Genomic DNA, 16,429 nt, shown 5'->3' with positions numbered 1-16,429 from the left:
TCTGTGGGGTGTAAATACTCACTGCACCCCTTATTAAATTCTGTGAGGGGTGTAGTTTCCAAAATGGGGTCACATGTGGGGGGGTTCCACTGTTCTGGCACCACGGGGAGCTTTGTAAACGCACATGGCCCCTGACTACCATTCCAAACTAATTCTCTTTCCAAAAGCTCAATGGCGCTCCTCCTCTTCTGAGCATTGTAGTTTGCCAGCAGAGCATTTTACGTCCTAACATGGGGTATTTCCATACTCAGAAGAAATGGGGTTACACATTTTGGGGGTCATTTTCTCCTATTACCCCTTGTAAAAATGTAAAATTTAGGGGGAAAACTGCATTTTAGTAAAAAAAAAAAAATTTTCATTTACACATCCAACTTTAACGAAAAGTCGTCAAACATCTGTGGGGTGTTAAGGCTCAGCGGACCCCTTGTTACGTTCCTTGAGGGGTGTAGTTTCCAAAATAGTATGCCATGTGGGTATTTTTTGCCGTTCTGGCACCACAGGGGCTTCCTAAATGCGACATGCCCCCAAAAAACCATTTCAGCAAAAGTTGCTTTCAAAAAGCCAAATGTGACTCCTTCTCTTCTGAGCATTGTACTTCGCCCGTAAAGCATTTTATGTCCTAACATGTGGTATTTCCTTACTCAGAAGAGATGGGGTTACAAATTTGGGGAGGCATTTTCTCCCATTACCCTTTGTAAAAATGGTAAATTTGGGGGAAAACTGCACTTTAGTGGAAAAAATTTTTTTTTCATTTACACATCCGACTTTAACGAAAAGTCGTCAAACACCTGTGGGGTGTTAAGGCTCACTGGACCCCTTGTTACGTGCCTTGAGGGGTCTAGTTTCCAAAATGGTATGCCATGTTGGGGGTTTCTGCTGTTCTGGCACCATAGGGGCTTCCTAAATGTGACATGCCCCCCAAAAACCATTTCAGCTAAATTCCCTCTCCAAAATCCTATTGTCGGTCCTTCCTTTCTGAGCCCTCTAGTGCACCCGCCGAACACTTGACATACACATATGAGGTATTTCCTTACTCGAGAGAAATTGGGTTACAAATTTTGGGGGGATTTTTCATCTATTACCCCTTGTAAAAATTCAAAAACTGGGTCTACAAGAACATGCGAGTGTAAAAAATGAAGATTTTGAATTCTCTCCTTCAATTTGCTGCTATTCCTGTGAAACACCTAAAGGGTTAACACACTTACTGAATGTCATTTTGAATACTTTGATGGGTGCAGTTTTTATAATGGGGTCATTTGTGGGGTATTTCTAATATGAAAGCCCTTCAAATCCCCTTCAAAACTGAACTGGTCCCTGAAAAATTCCGATTTTGAAAATTTTGTGAAAAATTGGAAAATTGCTGCTGAACTTTGAAGCCCTCTGATGTCTTCCAAAAGTAAAAACACGTCAATTTTATGATGCAAACATAAAGTAGACATATTGTATATGTGAATCAATGTATAATTTATTTGGAATATCCATTTTCCTTACAAGCAGTGAGCTTCAAAGTTAAAAAAATTCAAAATTTTAAATTTTTTCATCAAATTTTGGAATTTTTCACCAAGAAATGATGCAAGTATCGACAAAATTTTACCACTAACATAAAGTAGAATATGTCACGAAAAAACAATCTCGGAATCAGAATGAAAGGTAAAAGCATTCCAGAGTTATTAATGCTTGAAGTGACAGTGGTCAGATGTTCAAAAAATGGCCGGGTCCTTAAGGTATATTTGGGCTGGGTCCTTAAGGGGTTAAGAGTATTGGCCATCATTATCTTGGGTGGGAGGGGGTTTTACTGTACTTTTTTTTGTCACAAGCTGTTTATCTGTGTCCATTTGGTTGGACAGGTTTTTTCATTGGGCAATTATCTAAATTATAATATATATATATTTTTTTTTATCACCTGTGGTCACTTTTTTTTTATTTTCCCTCCGGCGCTGCAAAAAATGTATTGAAGAGAAAACAAAGCAAGAACTGATCCCAATCATTTGAATGGGAAAGTTCACAATCATCCAGCGTCTCAGTTTGGGCATCGGATGATTGTACTTGTCGGACAGCAGGCACAGACAGAAGAACGCATTTTGCTTCATTCCCCCACCCGGCGATCACAAACAAAGGATGCTGGGTGATGCAGAACTGGTGCCAACTGATACACCTCTGACATCAGTTGTGGCAATTTTCACCCAGTTTCACCGGAGCTGGACGCCGCGTATATGTAACTCTAGCTTAAAGGGGTACTCCGCCCCTAGGCATCTTATCCCCTATTGAAAGGATAGGGGATAAGATGTCAGATCGCGGGGGTCCCGCCGCTGGGGACCCCCGGGATCTCGGCTGCAGCACCCACCTGTTGAGACTTCCGGCAGCGCTGGAGCCTCTCATCCTAACGCCTCCCGACCACGGTGACGTGAGATCGTGACGTCACGACTCCGCCCGGTGTGACGTCACGCCCGCCCCCTCAATGCAAGTCTGTGGGAGGGGGCGTTACGGCTGTCACGCCCCCTCCCATAGACTTGCATTGAGGGGCAGGGCGTGACGTCACACGGGGCAGAGTCATGACGTCATGATCTCCCGTCACCGTGGTCGGGAGCCGAAGCCTCCAGCATTTCCGGAAGCCGCAACAGGTGGGTCCTGCAGCCGAGATCCTGGGGATCCCCAGCAGCGGGACCCCCGCAATCTGACATCTTATCCCCTATCCTAGGTGTCTAGGGGCGGAGTACCTGTTTCTGTTCTGGTTTATCTCTGAGGTCTTAAAAATAAATAGATGTATAGTCATGTTGTGATCTTCTGCCCCTGCAAGCTTGACCAAAATTTGTCTAGGCACACTGCATGTGCAAGAATTTTTTTAAATTGGACAAATAAAGGGACTTTTTGGATACTCTCGCTTCATAGACTTTGGGATTTCCTCCAGATCAGTCACTCAGATCTGATGTCTTCTGTAGGCATGAAGACTGTCTAACTTACATGCTGACTTTGGGCACACTTGGACATAGTAACTCAAATATTTGTAGTTGCATAAACTTGTTTTTAGCTGTTAGTAAGGGGGACGTATAATGTATAGGTGCATCCATATTCTGATTGGCTGAGAATGATTTAGGTTGACAGCAGGTTAGACATGGTGACCTAAAGGGCCCCACAAAACCAGTTTTTAGCAAGGCCAATTGGTGTCAGTCATGATGACAGGAGTTATTGTCAATGGAGAATGATCACATCGAATAATTTATATTCAGTGATTTGGCCACAGAGGCTAACGTGCTTTAAAGGATGAAAATGTTAATTTTTTTTTACTTTTTATTATTTTCATTAACAAAATATTTCGAATGTAAACATTTTTTTTCTTTTAATGTTTTGGTTTTTATTGTTTTAATGACGAAAATTGGTAATATACAATACTTGTATAGGACTTCATTTTACATTTTTTGTACAGTAAGTATTTAATTTTTTATTTTGTTTTGTTCTTTATTTGAAATATTTCATGAATTGTTATTTTTAATTTTTTTTCTTCTAAATTATTATTATTATTTTATTCTTACTTACAGGTTTCCAGTGTCTTGATACCTACAGACCGTGTCTCAATGGAGCTAAATGTGCTATGTATTTTAATGGAGAAGCTTCCTGCGTGTAAGTAGTAAAGTTTGTGATAGACTTTTATGAAAATGTAAGGCTAAGTTCACACCACCATTTGTACCTTGAGGGATGGATACATCGGGAAACTGTCAAAATTACATGCTAATGTTTTCATGCTCGCACAGGCACCATTCTTAGTCATAGGGGAGGGGTCATCTGACACCTAACTATACTAGACGAACTAACCTTGCCAGTGATTGTCTGCTCAGCCAATGACCAGCTGAGGCGGGACACCGCTGTGGCTCATGATTTGTTGAGTTGGCCGCCAGTGCCCAGACTAATATGTCTTGGAAGGTGGGGGCCACATCGATCAGAGGTAAAAGAGTAACCCTGTTCTGGAAATTACAGGACATCCCAAGGGTTGGACCTATCTGGTGGATAAGGGAATAAGTTGTTTTTCACTGGAGAACCGCTTTAACCCCTTAAGAACCAAGCCCATTTTCACCTTAAGGACAAGGCGTATTTTCTTTTTTGCACTTTCGTTTATTCCTCCTCTCCTTCTAAAAATGATACCGCTTTCAATTTTGCACCTACAGACCCATATAACAGCTTGTTTTTTGCGTCACCAATTGTACCTTGTAATTACCTCAATCATTTAATAACAAAATCTACCGCAAAGCCAAAAAATATATATATTTGTGGGGGGAACTTAAAAAAAATTCCATTTTGTAACACTTGGGGACTTCGATTTCTACACAGTGCAATTTTCAGTAAAAATTACACCATATGTTTATTCTTTTTTTTTTCAACAATGTTTTATTGCATTTCAACAAACCGTATACAATAAAATGAGATACAATGAGATACATCTGCACAAGGTAAGATATAGTATAGAATCAATAACAATATGATAAAAGTTATTGGTAACAACATCACTCCTGTTACGCCGAGCGCTCCGGGTCCCCGCTCCTCCCTGGAGCGCTCGCTACACTCTCGTTACTGCAGCGCCCCGGTCAGATCCACTGACCGGGTGCGCTGCGATACCGCCTCCAGCCGGGATGCGATTCGCGATGCGGGTGGCGCCCGCTCGCGATGCGCACCCCGGCTCCCGTACCTGACTCGCTCTCCGTCGGTCCTGTCCCGGCGCGCGCGGCCCCGCTCCCTAGGGCGCGCGCGCGCCGGGTCTCTGCGATTTAAAGGGCCACTGCGCCGCTGATTGGCGCAGTGGTTCTAATTAGTGTGTTCACCTGTGCACTCCATATATATACCTCACTTCCCCTGCACTCCCTCGCCGGATCTTGTTGCCCTTGTGCCTAGTGAAAGCGTTCCCTTGTGTGTTCTTAGCCTGTGTTCCAGACCTCCTGCCGTTGCCCCTGACTACGATCCTTGCTGCCTGCCCCGACCTTCTGCTACGTCCGACCTTGCTTCTGTCTACTCCCTTGTACCGCGCCTATCTTCAGCAGTCAGAGAGGTTGAGCCGTTGCTAGTGGATACGACCTGGTCACTACCGCCGCAGCAAGACCATCCCGCTTTGCGGCGGGCTCTGGTGAATACCAGTAGTGACTTAGAACCGATCCACTAGCACGGTCCACGCCAATCCCTCTCTGGCACAGAGGATCCACCTCCTGCCAGCCGGCATCGTGACAGTAGATCCGGCCATGGATCCCGCTGAAGTACCTCTGCCAGTTGTCGCTGACCTCACCACGGTGGTCGCCCAGCAGTCACAACAGATAGCGCAACAAGGCCACCAGCTGTCTCAACTGACCGTGATGCTACAGCAGCTACTACCACAGCTTCAGCAATCATCTCCTCCGCCAGCTCCTGCACCTCCTCCGCAGCGAGTGGCCGCTTCAGGCCTACGACTATCCTTGCCGGACAAATTTGATGGGGACTCTAAGTTTTGCCGTGGCTTTCTTTCACAATGTTCCCTGCACTTGGAGATGATGTCGGACCAGTTTCCTACTGAAAGGTCTAAGGTGGCTTTCGTAGTCAGCCTTCTGTCTGGAAAAGCTCTGTCATGGGCCACACCGCTCTGGGACCGCAATGACCCCGTCACTGCCTCTGTACACTCCTTCTTCTCGGAAATTCGTAGTGTCTTTGAGGAACCTGCCTGAGCCTCCTCTGCTGAGACTGCCCTGCTGAACCTGGTCCAGGGTAATTCTTCCGTTGGCGAGTACGCCATACAATTCCGTACTCTTGCTTCTGAACTATCCTGGAATAATGAGGCCCTCTGCGCGACCTTTAAAAAAGGCCTATCCAGCAACATTAAAGATGTTCTGGCCGCACGAGAAATTCCTGCTAATCTACATGAACTCATTCATCTTGCCACTCGCATTGACATGCGTTTTTCCGAAAGGCGTCAGGAGCTCCGCCAGGATATGGACTTTGTTCGCACGAGGCGTTTTTTCTCCCCGGCTCCTCTCTCCTCTGGTCCTCTGCAATCCGTTCCTGTGCCTCCCGCCGTGGAGGCTATGCAAGTTGACCGGTCTCGCCTGACACCTCAAGAGAGGACACGACGCCGCATGGAGAATCTCTGGCTGTACTGTGCCGGTACCGAACACTTTCTGAAGGATTGTCCTATCCGTCCTCCCCGCCTGGAAAGACGCACGCTGACTCCGCACAAAGGTGAGACAGTTCTTGATGTCTACTCTGCTTCTCCACGCCTTACTGTGCCTGTGCGGACATCTGCATCTACCTTCTCCTTCTCTACTATGGCCTTCTTGGATTCCGGATCTGCAGGAAACTTTATTTTGGCCTCTCTCATCAACAGGTTCAACATCCCGGTAACCAGTCTCGCCAGGCCCCTCTACATCAATTGTGTTAATAATGAAAGATTGGACTGCACCATACGTTACCGCACGGAGCCCCTTCTAATGTGCATCGGACCTCATCAAGAAAAAATTGAGTTCTTGGTCCTCCCCAATTGCACTTCCGAAATTCTCCTTGGACTACCGTGGCTCCAACGCCATTCCCCAACCCTGGATTGGTCCACGGGGGAGATCAAGAGCTGGGGTATCTCTTGTTTCAAGGACTGCCTTAAACCGGTTCCCAGTACTCCCTGCCGTGACCCTGTGGTTCCCCCTGTAACCGGCCTCCCTAAGGCCTATATGGACTTTGCTGATGTGTTTTGCAAAAAACAAGCTGAGACTCTACCCCCTAACAGGCCTTATGACTGTCCTATTGACCTCCTCCCGGGCACTACTCCACCCCGGGGCAGAATTTATCCTCTGTCCGCCCCAGAGACTCTTGCTATGTCTGAGTACATCCAGGAAAATTTAGAAAAGGGGTTTATCCGCAAATCCTCCTCTCCTGCCGGAGCTGGATTTTTCTTTGTGTCCAAAAAAGATGGCTCCCTACGTCCTTGCATTGACTACCGCGGTCTTAATAAAATCACGGTAAAGAACCGCTACCCTCTACCTCTTATCTCAGAACTCTTTGATCGCCTCCAAGGTGCCCACATCTTTACCAAACTGGACTTAAGAGGTGCTTATAATCTCATCCGCATCAGGGAGGGGGATGAATGGAAAACGGCATTTAACACTAGAGATGGACACTTTGAGTATCTGGTCATGCCCTTTTGCCTGTGCAACGCCCCTGCCGTCTTCCAAGACTTTGTTAATGAAATTTTTCGTGATCTCTTATATTCCTGTGTTGTTGTGTATGTGGACGATATTCAGATTTTTTCTGCCAACCTAGAAGAACACCGCCAGCATGTCCGCATGGTTCTTCAGAGACTTCGTGACAATCAACTTTATGCCAAAATGGAGAAATGTCTGTTTGAATGTCAATCTCTTCCTTTCCTAGGATACTTGGTCTCTGGCCAGGGACTACAAATGGATCCAGACAAACTCTCTGCCGTCTTAGATTGGCCACGCCCCTCCGGACTCCGTGCTATCCAACGTTTTTTGGGGTTCGCCAATTATTACAGACAATTTATTCCACATTTTTCCACCATTGTGGCTCCTATCGTGGCTTTAACCAAAAAGAATGCCAATCCTAAGTCCTGGCCTCCTCAAGCGGAAGACGCCTTTAAACGGCTCAAGTCGGCCTTTTCTTCTGCTCCCGTGCTCTCCAGACCTGACCCATCTAAACCCTTCCTATTGGAGGTTGATGCCTCCTCAGTAGGAGCTGGAGCGGTTCTTCTACAAAAAAATTCTTCCGGGCATGCTGTTACCTGTGGGTTTTTTTCTAGGACCTTCTCTCCGGCGGAGAGGAACTACTCCATCGGGGATCGAGAGCTACTGGCCATTAAATTAGCACTTGAGGAATGGAGGCATCTGCTGGAGGGATCTAAATTTCCAGTTATTATTTACACCGATCACAAGAATCTCTCCTATCTCCAGTCTGCCCAACGGCTGAATCCTCGCCAGGCCAGGTGGTATCTGTTCTTTGCCCGGTTTAATTTTGAAATTCACTTTCGCCCTGCCGATAAGAACATCAGGGCCGATGCTCTCTCTCGTTCCTCGGATGCCTCGGAAGTAGAGCTCTCTCCGCAACACATCATTCCTCCTGACTGCCTGATCTCCACTTCTCCAGCCTCCATCAGGCAAACTCCTCCAGGGAAGACCTTCGTCCCTCCACGCCAACGCCTCGGAATCCTCAAATGGGGTCACTCCTCCCATCTCGCAGGCCATGCGGGCATCAAGAAATCCGTGCAACTCATCTCTCGTTTCTATTGGTGGCCGACTCTGGAGACGGATGTTGTTGATTTTGTGCGGGCCTGCACTGTCTGTGCCCGGGGAACAAGACTCCTCGCCAGAAGCCTGCTGGTCTCCTTCACCCTCTGCCTGTCCCCGAACAGCCTTGGTCTCTGATTGGTATGGACTTTATTACTGACTTACCCCCATCCCGTGGCAACACTGTTGTTTGGGTGGTCGTTGATCGATTTTCCAAGATGGCACATTTTATTCCTCTTCCTGGTCTTCCTTCTGCGCCTCAGTTGGCAAAACAATTTTTTGTACACATTTTTCGTCTTCACGGGTTGCCCACGCAGATCGTCTCGGATAGAGGCGTCCAATTCGTGTCAAAATTCTGGAGGGCTCTCTGTAAACAACTCAAGATTAAATTAAATTTTTCTTCTGCTTATCATCCTCAATCCAATGGGCAAGTAGAAAGAATTAACCAGGTCCTGGGTGATTATTTACGGCATTTTGTTTCCTCCCGCCAGGATGACTGGGCAGATCTTCTACCATGGGCCGAATTCTCGTATAACTTCAGAGTCTCTGAATCTTCTTCCAAATCCCCATTTTTCGTGGTGTACGGCCGTCACCCTCTTCCCCCCCTCCCTACTCCCTTGCCCTCTGGTTTGCCCGCTGTGGATGAAATAACTCGTGATCTTTCCACCATATGGAAAGAGACCCAAAATTCTCTCTTACAGGCTTCATCACGCATGAAGAAGTTTGCTGATAAGAAAAGAAGAGCTCCCCCCATTTTTTCTCCCGGAGACAAGGTATGGCTCTCCGCTAAATATGTCCGCTTCCGTGTTCCCAGCTACAAATTGGGACCACGCTATCTTGGTCCTTTCAAAGTTTTGTGCCAGATTAATCCTGTCTCTTACAAACTTCTTCTTCCTCCTTCTCTTCGTATTCCTAATGCCTTTCATGTCTCTCTTCTTAAACCACTCATCCTCAACCGTTTCTCTCCTAAACTTATTTCTCCCACTCCTGTCTCCGGACGTCTTTCCTGTGACGGAGATACTGGCCTCCAAAAAGGTCAGAGGGAAAACCTTTTTTTTGGTTGACTGGGAGGGCTGTGGTCCTGAAGAGAGATCCTGGGAACCTGAGGACAATATCCTGGATAAAAGTCTGGTCCTCAGGTTCTCAGGCTCAAAGAAGAGGGGGAGACCCAAGGGGGGGGGTACTGTTACGCCGAGCGCTCCGGGTCCCCGCTCCTCCCCGGAGCGCTCGCTACACTCTCGTTACTGCAGCGCCCCGGTCAGATCCACTGACCGGGTGCGCTGCGATACCGCCTCCAGCCGGGATGCGATTCGCGATGCGGGTGGCGCCCGCTCGCGATGCACACCCCGGCTCCCGTACCTGACTCGCTCTCCGTCGGTCCTGTCCCGGCGCGCGCGGCCCCGCTCCCTAGGGCGCGCGCGCGCCGGGTCTCTGCGATTTAAAGGGCCACTGCGCCGCTGATTGGCGCAGTGGTTCTAATTAGTGTGTTCACCTGTGCACTCCATATATATACCTCACTTCCCCTGCACTCCCTCGCCGGATCTTGTTGCCCTTGTGCCTAGTGAAAGCGTTCCCTTGTGTGTTCTTAGCCTGTGTTCCAGACCTCCTGCCGTTGCCCCTGACTACGATCCTTGCTGCCTGCCCCGACCTTCTGCTACGTCCGACCTTGCTTCTGTCTACTCCCTTGTACCGCGCCTATCTTCAGCAGTCAGAGAGGTTGAGCCGTTGCTAGTGGATACGACCTGGTCACTACCGCCGCAGCAAGACCATCCCGCTTTGCGGCGGGCTCTGGTGAATACCAGTAGTGACTTAGAACCGATCCACTAGCACGGTCCACGCCAATCCCTCTCTGGCACAGAGGATCCACCTCCTGCCAGCCGGCATCGTGACAACTCCAAAAGTGTTCACTAGTCCCCGTATATCTAAACCTGTCACCGTGAATACACTCGATTATAATAGAGAACCAAAATCAGTTATAGCTCAAAATGACAGTAGATCTGGCCATCTAAACAGGTTGATGGATAGGCCATATTCGGTTCAGCCTGAGCGTTATCTCATAAGGTACACGTCTACCCAAACCCACAGTCATGTGTAGTTCCTAATGAGACACACCATCCTACAGTGCTGGTATACCCTCCCCCCCCCCTACAATAGTACCCTGTATTTGCACATATAGAAACATGGATATCTTAACAATGAACCCATCAGTACATATATGGGGGCTTTTACCCTCTATACTGCAGTGGAACTCTCACCATTTGTCAAGAAACTCCGGATTGTGCTGCCTACTACATAAGGCACATGAATGATAAGAACGGCAAATATAGGTAAGTATAGAAAAGATAGAAAAAGAAAAAGTAGGGTCAGAAATAGGATAGAAAACACAAATAGAAAGATGAACATATAGACAAAGGCAAAGAAGAAGAAACCTCCCGCGCTGGACCCCCCCCCCCCCCCCACTAATCAACTCTCAAAACACCCAGCGAGCCCGCAAGACTGGCCGTACAATACCACGAGGAGTCAACAAACTCCTTCATCAATCTAGTTAGCTCACTGGGTGCATACTCCATAAACCTCCTCCAGGTCTTGAAAAATCTTGCAGCTTTCTTCTCAGTATCACGTAGGGTATCCAATCATTCTATGAATAATAGGTCCTTCATGACCTCTACCACTTGCCCACACGTAGGAGGCTCTTTCTGTAACCACTGTCGCAATAAACTTTTGGCCGTGGCTAGCAACATGAGATGTACGCCCTTAGATGTCACTACTGGACCTTCCGCACCTCCCGATAGGGAAAGGGGAATATAGTGAAATATCATCGTCAGTGGGGACAGAGGAACCTCCACACCCCAAATCGTCTTGATGAGAGCTTGCACCTCACCCCATAGTGATTCTAATCTCGGGCATTTCCACAGCGCATGAAGCAAATCGGCCTTAGGAAAATCACATTTAGGGCAACTCCTAAGATAGTGTGCTGGGGCATCCGCATATGAAAAGTTAAATGCATACGTCGCTTTATCTAAAATACGAAAATGCATTTCCCTCCACCTTTCACTCACTATGGATTTTCTGACGTGCTGTAACCCCACCAATAACTTGGCCCTCGCATCATTGATGTCCAGTTCCTCTCCCCATGAATTGAAAAGGGATTCTCCCAGTACATGTAGCGTCGTCTGTTTAAGAGTAAGATATAAATAAGATAGAGACAGCCTACCCTTAGCCGGACCCAAGTGAGTGGTGAAGACCGCCTCCCTGGAAAGATATTCCTTACTCCTGGGAAGGCCCTTGACATATGAACGTGCTGTCATATAGTGCAAGAAATGACCCGGAGGTAGATTAAATGTGCTACGTAAAGTATCCCATTCCCATATGGCCCCGTCCTCCCCAGAAAACAACTGATGCACACTATGCAGCCCCTTAGCCTTCCAGATCTGAGCAAAGTGATGATCAGTTCCCCGTGGAAACAGTGTGGAGTTCCAGAGAGGTAAGAAGCTCGACAAAATATAAGGTAAGCCATAAATTTTCCTGGTCGCTTTCCATGCGGCTATTGTATCTTTCAACAATAAGTTACATTTAATATGGGACGGGAGAGGGCACATGCAGCAAGGCCTTTAGATCCCAAGGGTCCGCAAGCGCGTTTTCTAACATCGTATTAGAGAACCAGGTGGCATCCAGATACCAATCCCTAGCATGTCGCATGAGAGCAGCAAGATTATACAGGCGTAAATCAGGCAATTGAATTCCTCCATCATGCAGAGGCAGGCACAGTTTTTTAAAGGCAATCCGAGGCCTTCTGCCATTCCACAAGAAGGCCGTGAATGCCGATTGCAATGTGGCTACATCTGAATGACGGAGCAACAATGGTATCATCTGTAAGGGGTATAGCAACCTACCAAAGCTCACCATTTTGAGGAGATGTGCCCTACCAAACAGAGATAGCGGTAAAGCCTGCCACCTGGTCAGTTCCCGGGTGATACGCTTGAAGAGAGGAGCGTAGTTCAGGGTGTATAAGGAAGAAGGTATGGTGCCAACCTTGATCCCCAAGTAAGTGATGGATTTGGGCGCGACCTCCACTCCCAACTCTCGAGAAGTGCAATGCGGTCCTTGGCTTAGATAAAGCAACTGGCATTTAGAAACATTCACCTTGTAACCTGAGTAGCGGCCAAAAGTAGTCAGGGCATCCAGGACATCATGTAATTGTGAATTAGGAGATCCCATAAACAATAGCATGTCGTCTGCAAAACACGCCAACTTTACCTCCACACTACCTACCCCTACACCCCTATATAGTGATGACCTCTTTAAGTGAACTGCCAATGTCTCCAAAGCTAAATCAAACAATAGTGGAGAAAGAGGGCACCCCTAGCGGGTCCCTTTCTGCAGGCAAATACTATCAGATAAAAAACCCGGTGTATATATTCTAGCTCTAGGGTCAGAGTATAAAGCAGTAAGGAACGTTCTAAAGGCACCCCTCACCCAAAACTTGTCCAGGACACTATCCAGCCACGCCCAGCTGACATTATCAAATGCCTTTTCCGCATCAATGGCCAAAAGGCCGGACGGGTCTGGACAGTAACCCTTCCTGTGCATGGCCTCTAAGGCAGCCAACACCGTTCTAATGTTGACCACTCCAGAGCGTCCCTTAACAAAACCAGTCTGGTGCGGTCCTAGTAGAGAAGGTAGAAAAGTAGCCAGTCTATCCGCCATTATTTTTGCAAGTAGCTTGAGGTCCTGATTTATCAGAGAGATGGGCCTATACGATCCCGGGTCCTCTGGTGGCTTGCCCTCCTTATACAACACCTTAATATAGGCCGTGTTACTAGATGGCATAATAGGCTCTCCTCCCAACACACTATTAAATAGTGAAGTCAGCGGCTGCGCCAAGTCCACCATCAAGGCCTTGTAAAATTCCCCTCCAAAGCCATCAGGGCCTGGCGCCTTTCCATTTTTCAGGGACTTAATTCCAGCCATCACCTCCTTCTGTGTTATGGGCGCATTGAGTATATCACTATCTTCACTGGTCAACTGAGGCAAGTCGATGCCTGCAAGAAATGCTCGCCCACCCGCATCATCAGTGTTGTCCTTTGTATAGAGGCCAGTATAAAATTGGTGCAATACAGAATTTATGTCCTTAGGTCTGGTGTCAGAAACACCCCGCCTGTCCATAAGGGAACGAATAAACTCCCCTTTCCCCCTTGGTCTGGCTAGTCTAGCCAGCAACTTCCCAGCCTTGTTGCCAAACTTGAATAAATCCACAGATTTTTGATCCCTGTACATTACGTCCCAAGTCTCTACACAAGCTTCAAAATCTCTTTTGGCCGCCACCCAGGCCTCCATATTGTTTTGTGTAGGCGCATGCGCGAACTGGGTATAAGCAGTCCTCACCTTATCTGTCCTTGTTGCAAAATCAGCCCTGCACTTCCTCTTCTTAGCTGCCACATAAGCAATAATCCTCCGCCGTATGACCGCTTTTTCCGCATCCCAGTAAAGAGACGGCCTATCAAGAACGTCTGAGTTAGTCTCCGCATACTCCAACCACCACCCCTTGAGTCTTGCCACAAAATCTGCATCAGACGCCAAATAATTGGGGAAGCGCCACAGTATGTCTGTGCCCTTCTGATATGTCTCCCGTATTGTCAGACACACCGGGGCGTGATCCGAGATCACCAGATCCCCAATGTGTATGTCCTCCACCCTCGCCAGGAGTCCCTGTACTAGTAAGAAATAATCTATGCGCGACCAGGCCTGCTGCGCATGCGAGAAGTGCGTAAACTCCCGTCCCATAGGATTAAAATATCTCCATACATCCACTAGAGAAGTGGAGGTCATCAAATCTTGCAACACATGTACCTCTCTGGAACCCCCGGATGATAAGCTCCTAGTACGCTGTCTATCTTCGGCCGTACAAGACACCGCATTGAAATCTCCTCCTACTACAGTGGCAGTCGGGTCGTCCTGTAACAGTTTAGCTTCTAGAGACGAGAAAAAAGGCATATTAGACACATTAGGGGCGTAAACATTATATATTGTCAATGTCCCCGCTGGCGAATCCATCACAACCTTCAACAATCTCCCCTGATCATCACGCTCCTGAGAGCGTATATGGTATTGCAGTCTCCTATGGAACAACATCAACACCCCTGCTTTCCCTTGCACTGCGGGCGATCCCAGTACTTCCCCTACCCAGAACTGCTTCATGCGCTGAAAATCCAAGTCTGACAGGTGCGTTTCTTGCAACAATGCAACATCTACATCCAGCTTTTTAAGATGTTTCAAGACCATCCTGCGCTTAGCAGGGTACCTAAGTCCCTTCACATTCCACGAGACTAATCTCATAACTGAGTTGGAAAGATAGTAGATATAGTAGCGTATGCAAAACAGGAGTGGCGAGGGCCCCCAGCGCGAGAGGTAAGAGGGAACAGAAAGAAAGGAGAAAAGAGGAAAGCACGGAGAGCAGTAGAAGACGTACAATAGAAGGCAAAAACAGACATAGACACAAATACATCAATCATTAACAATAGTTCCTGCTTCTGGTCAAAGAGTGCCAGAAGATAACACAACTCCCCTAACCACCTAGTGCTAAATCCTCGTCCCAGACTTCTCTTCTTCCGCGTACGGCGAGAGGCACACTCACTCCCCCCTGAGGACTACTCAAACTAGCACAACTCCCTCCCACCCACTCCCGCCCCCACCAATAACCATGACAGACATATGTGTCCCTGACTCAACCCCCCCCCCCCCCACCTTGTCCCGTAGAAATATCTCGAACCCTCCCCTCTCCCCCCAGTACTGTACACAAGCTCAATATACCCTAGGACTCCTTGGAGCCCCAACATAGAGAAGAGAGGGATAATAAACTCAGGCAAACACCTCTAAAATAAAACAAAACTGGCCATAGAGGTAAAGTATGCAGGTAGACACCTGCATCACGTGGCACACTGTCCTGTAACCGTCGGGCAGAACACGCAGCACCAGTGTGCAATAGTGAATACAGAACAGTAAGAGCACAATAGCCGTAACACTAAAACTTTAGGTAGTGCACTCAAACAGTGGATCCTTAGTCTCCCACCAAAGTTCTCAATCTCCACCTAGAAAAACAGTAATGACATAGTCTGCCACATACAGTCCCACTCCGTCAGACAGGTGGCGCAGGTATTGTGCCGTCTTTATCCATTCTGCGCCTTTTCTGCTGAGATCTCGAACCGTCATCCTGTAGCTTTAGAGAGGCCATCTTCGCTGCTGCCGCTTCAGGAGTCAAGAAGCTTTCTGAGTTACCATTGGGAAAGAAAATCTTCAATTTTGCCGGGTATTGCAGTACAAATCGTATTTGTTGCTGCACCAGGGAGGAGCAGACTGCTGCATAAGCCTTACGCCTCTTAGCCACCTCAATCAAGTAATCACCAAAGAGTAACACTTTCACGCCTCTGATCTTTAAAGGTGCTTGTACTTTTTTAAAGGTGCGCAATATAAGTTCTTTATCAGCATAGTTCAAGTACTTAACAATAACTTGACGAGGCTTAATATCATCCGTTGGTGACTGCGTTGATAAATGTAACGGCGGCCCAATCCTATGAGCCCTTTCCGCCACACAGGGACCCGACAGTCCCAGAGCTTCAGGTAGCTCCCTGGCACAGATCTGTAAAAGCTGGTTAGCCATTATGGATTCAGGTAATCCCACAATTCTCAAGTTGCTCCTCCTGGAGCGGTTTTCCAAATCTTCCACCTTCTCTTTTAATAGGAGATTAGCTCTGGTCAGAGCTTGGACTGTTGTAGCACTTGTGCCGACCACATCTTCTAGGCTGCTGACCCGCTGCTCCAAGTCAGTGAGCCTCGAGGTATGCACAGTCACCTCAGCCTGTATCTGCTGGATAGAACTAGCAAAGGCCGCCTCCACCGAGGCCCTTATCTCCGGCAGGAGAATGCGTGCCACCACTGCTGCCATGTCCGTATAAGGGATTCCCCCACTGACCCCATTATCAGGTGGGGAGGGCTGCTCCTCCATCTCCACAGCCCCGTCTCCCTGTTTGCTGACCTGCGTGGTTGCCTGAGGGTCCCGTGCTTCCTCTGCTACCGCCGCCATTTTGAGGGCCGCCTGGTGTTGAGAGGCGCGGGGAGATGGCGCATCAGGTCCCGAGTCTCCGCTGCAGCGGAGGAATTTCTCCATATGATGCGGGATGTAATGCTGTACC

General features: G+C 47.8%; 1 protein-coding gene across 1 annotated transcript in view; it reads left to right on the top strand.

The window, feature by feature from the left end:
• The window catches only part of LOC130367890 (neurogenic locus notch homolog protein 3-like), an 83,217-nt gene that overhangs the window by 22,545 nt on the left and 44,243 nt on the right, over nucleotides 1–16,429 (top strand). Inside the window, 1 exon segment of the mRNA XM_056570864.1 lies at nucleotides 3,537–3,618. Within this exon segment, the coding sequence (XP_056426839.1) occupies nucleotides 3,537–3,618 (82 nt within the window).

Source organism: Hyla sarda, chromosome 4, assembly GCF_029499605.1.
Source record: "Hyla sarda isolate aHylSar1 chromosome 4, aHylSar1.hap1, whole genome shotgun sequence".
Taxonomy (NCBI): Eukaryota; Metazoa; Chordata; class Amphibia; order Anura; family Hylidae; genus Hyla; species Hyla sarda.
The sequence above is the reverse complement of the archived record's forward strand: the minus strand, read 5'-3'. Positions and strand labels throughout refer to the sequence as shown.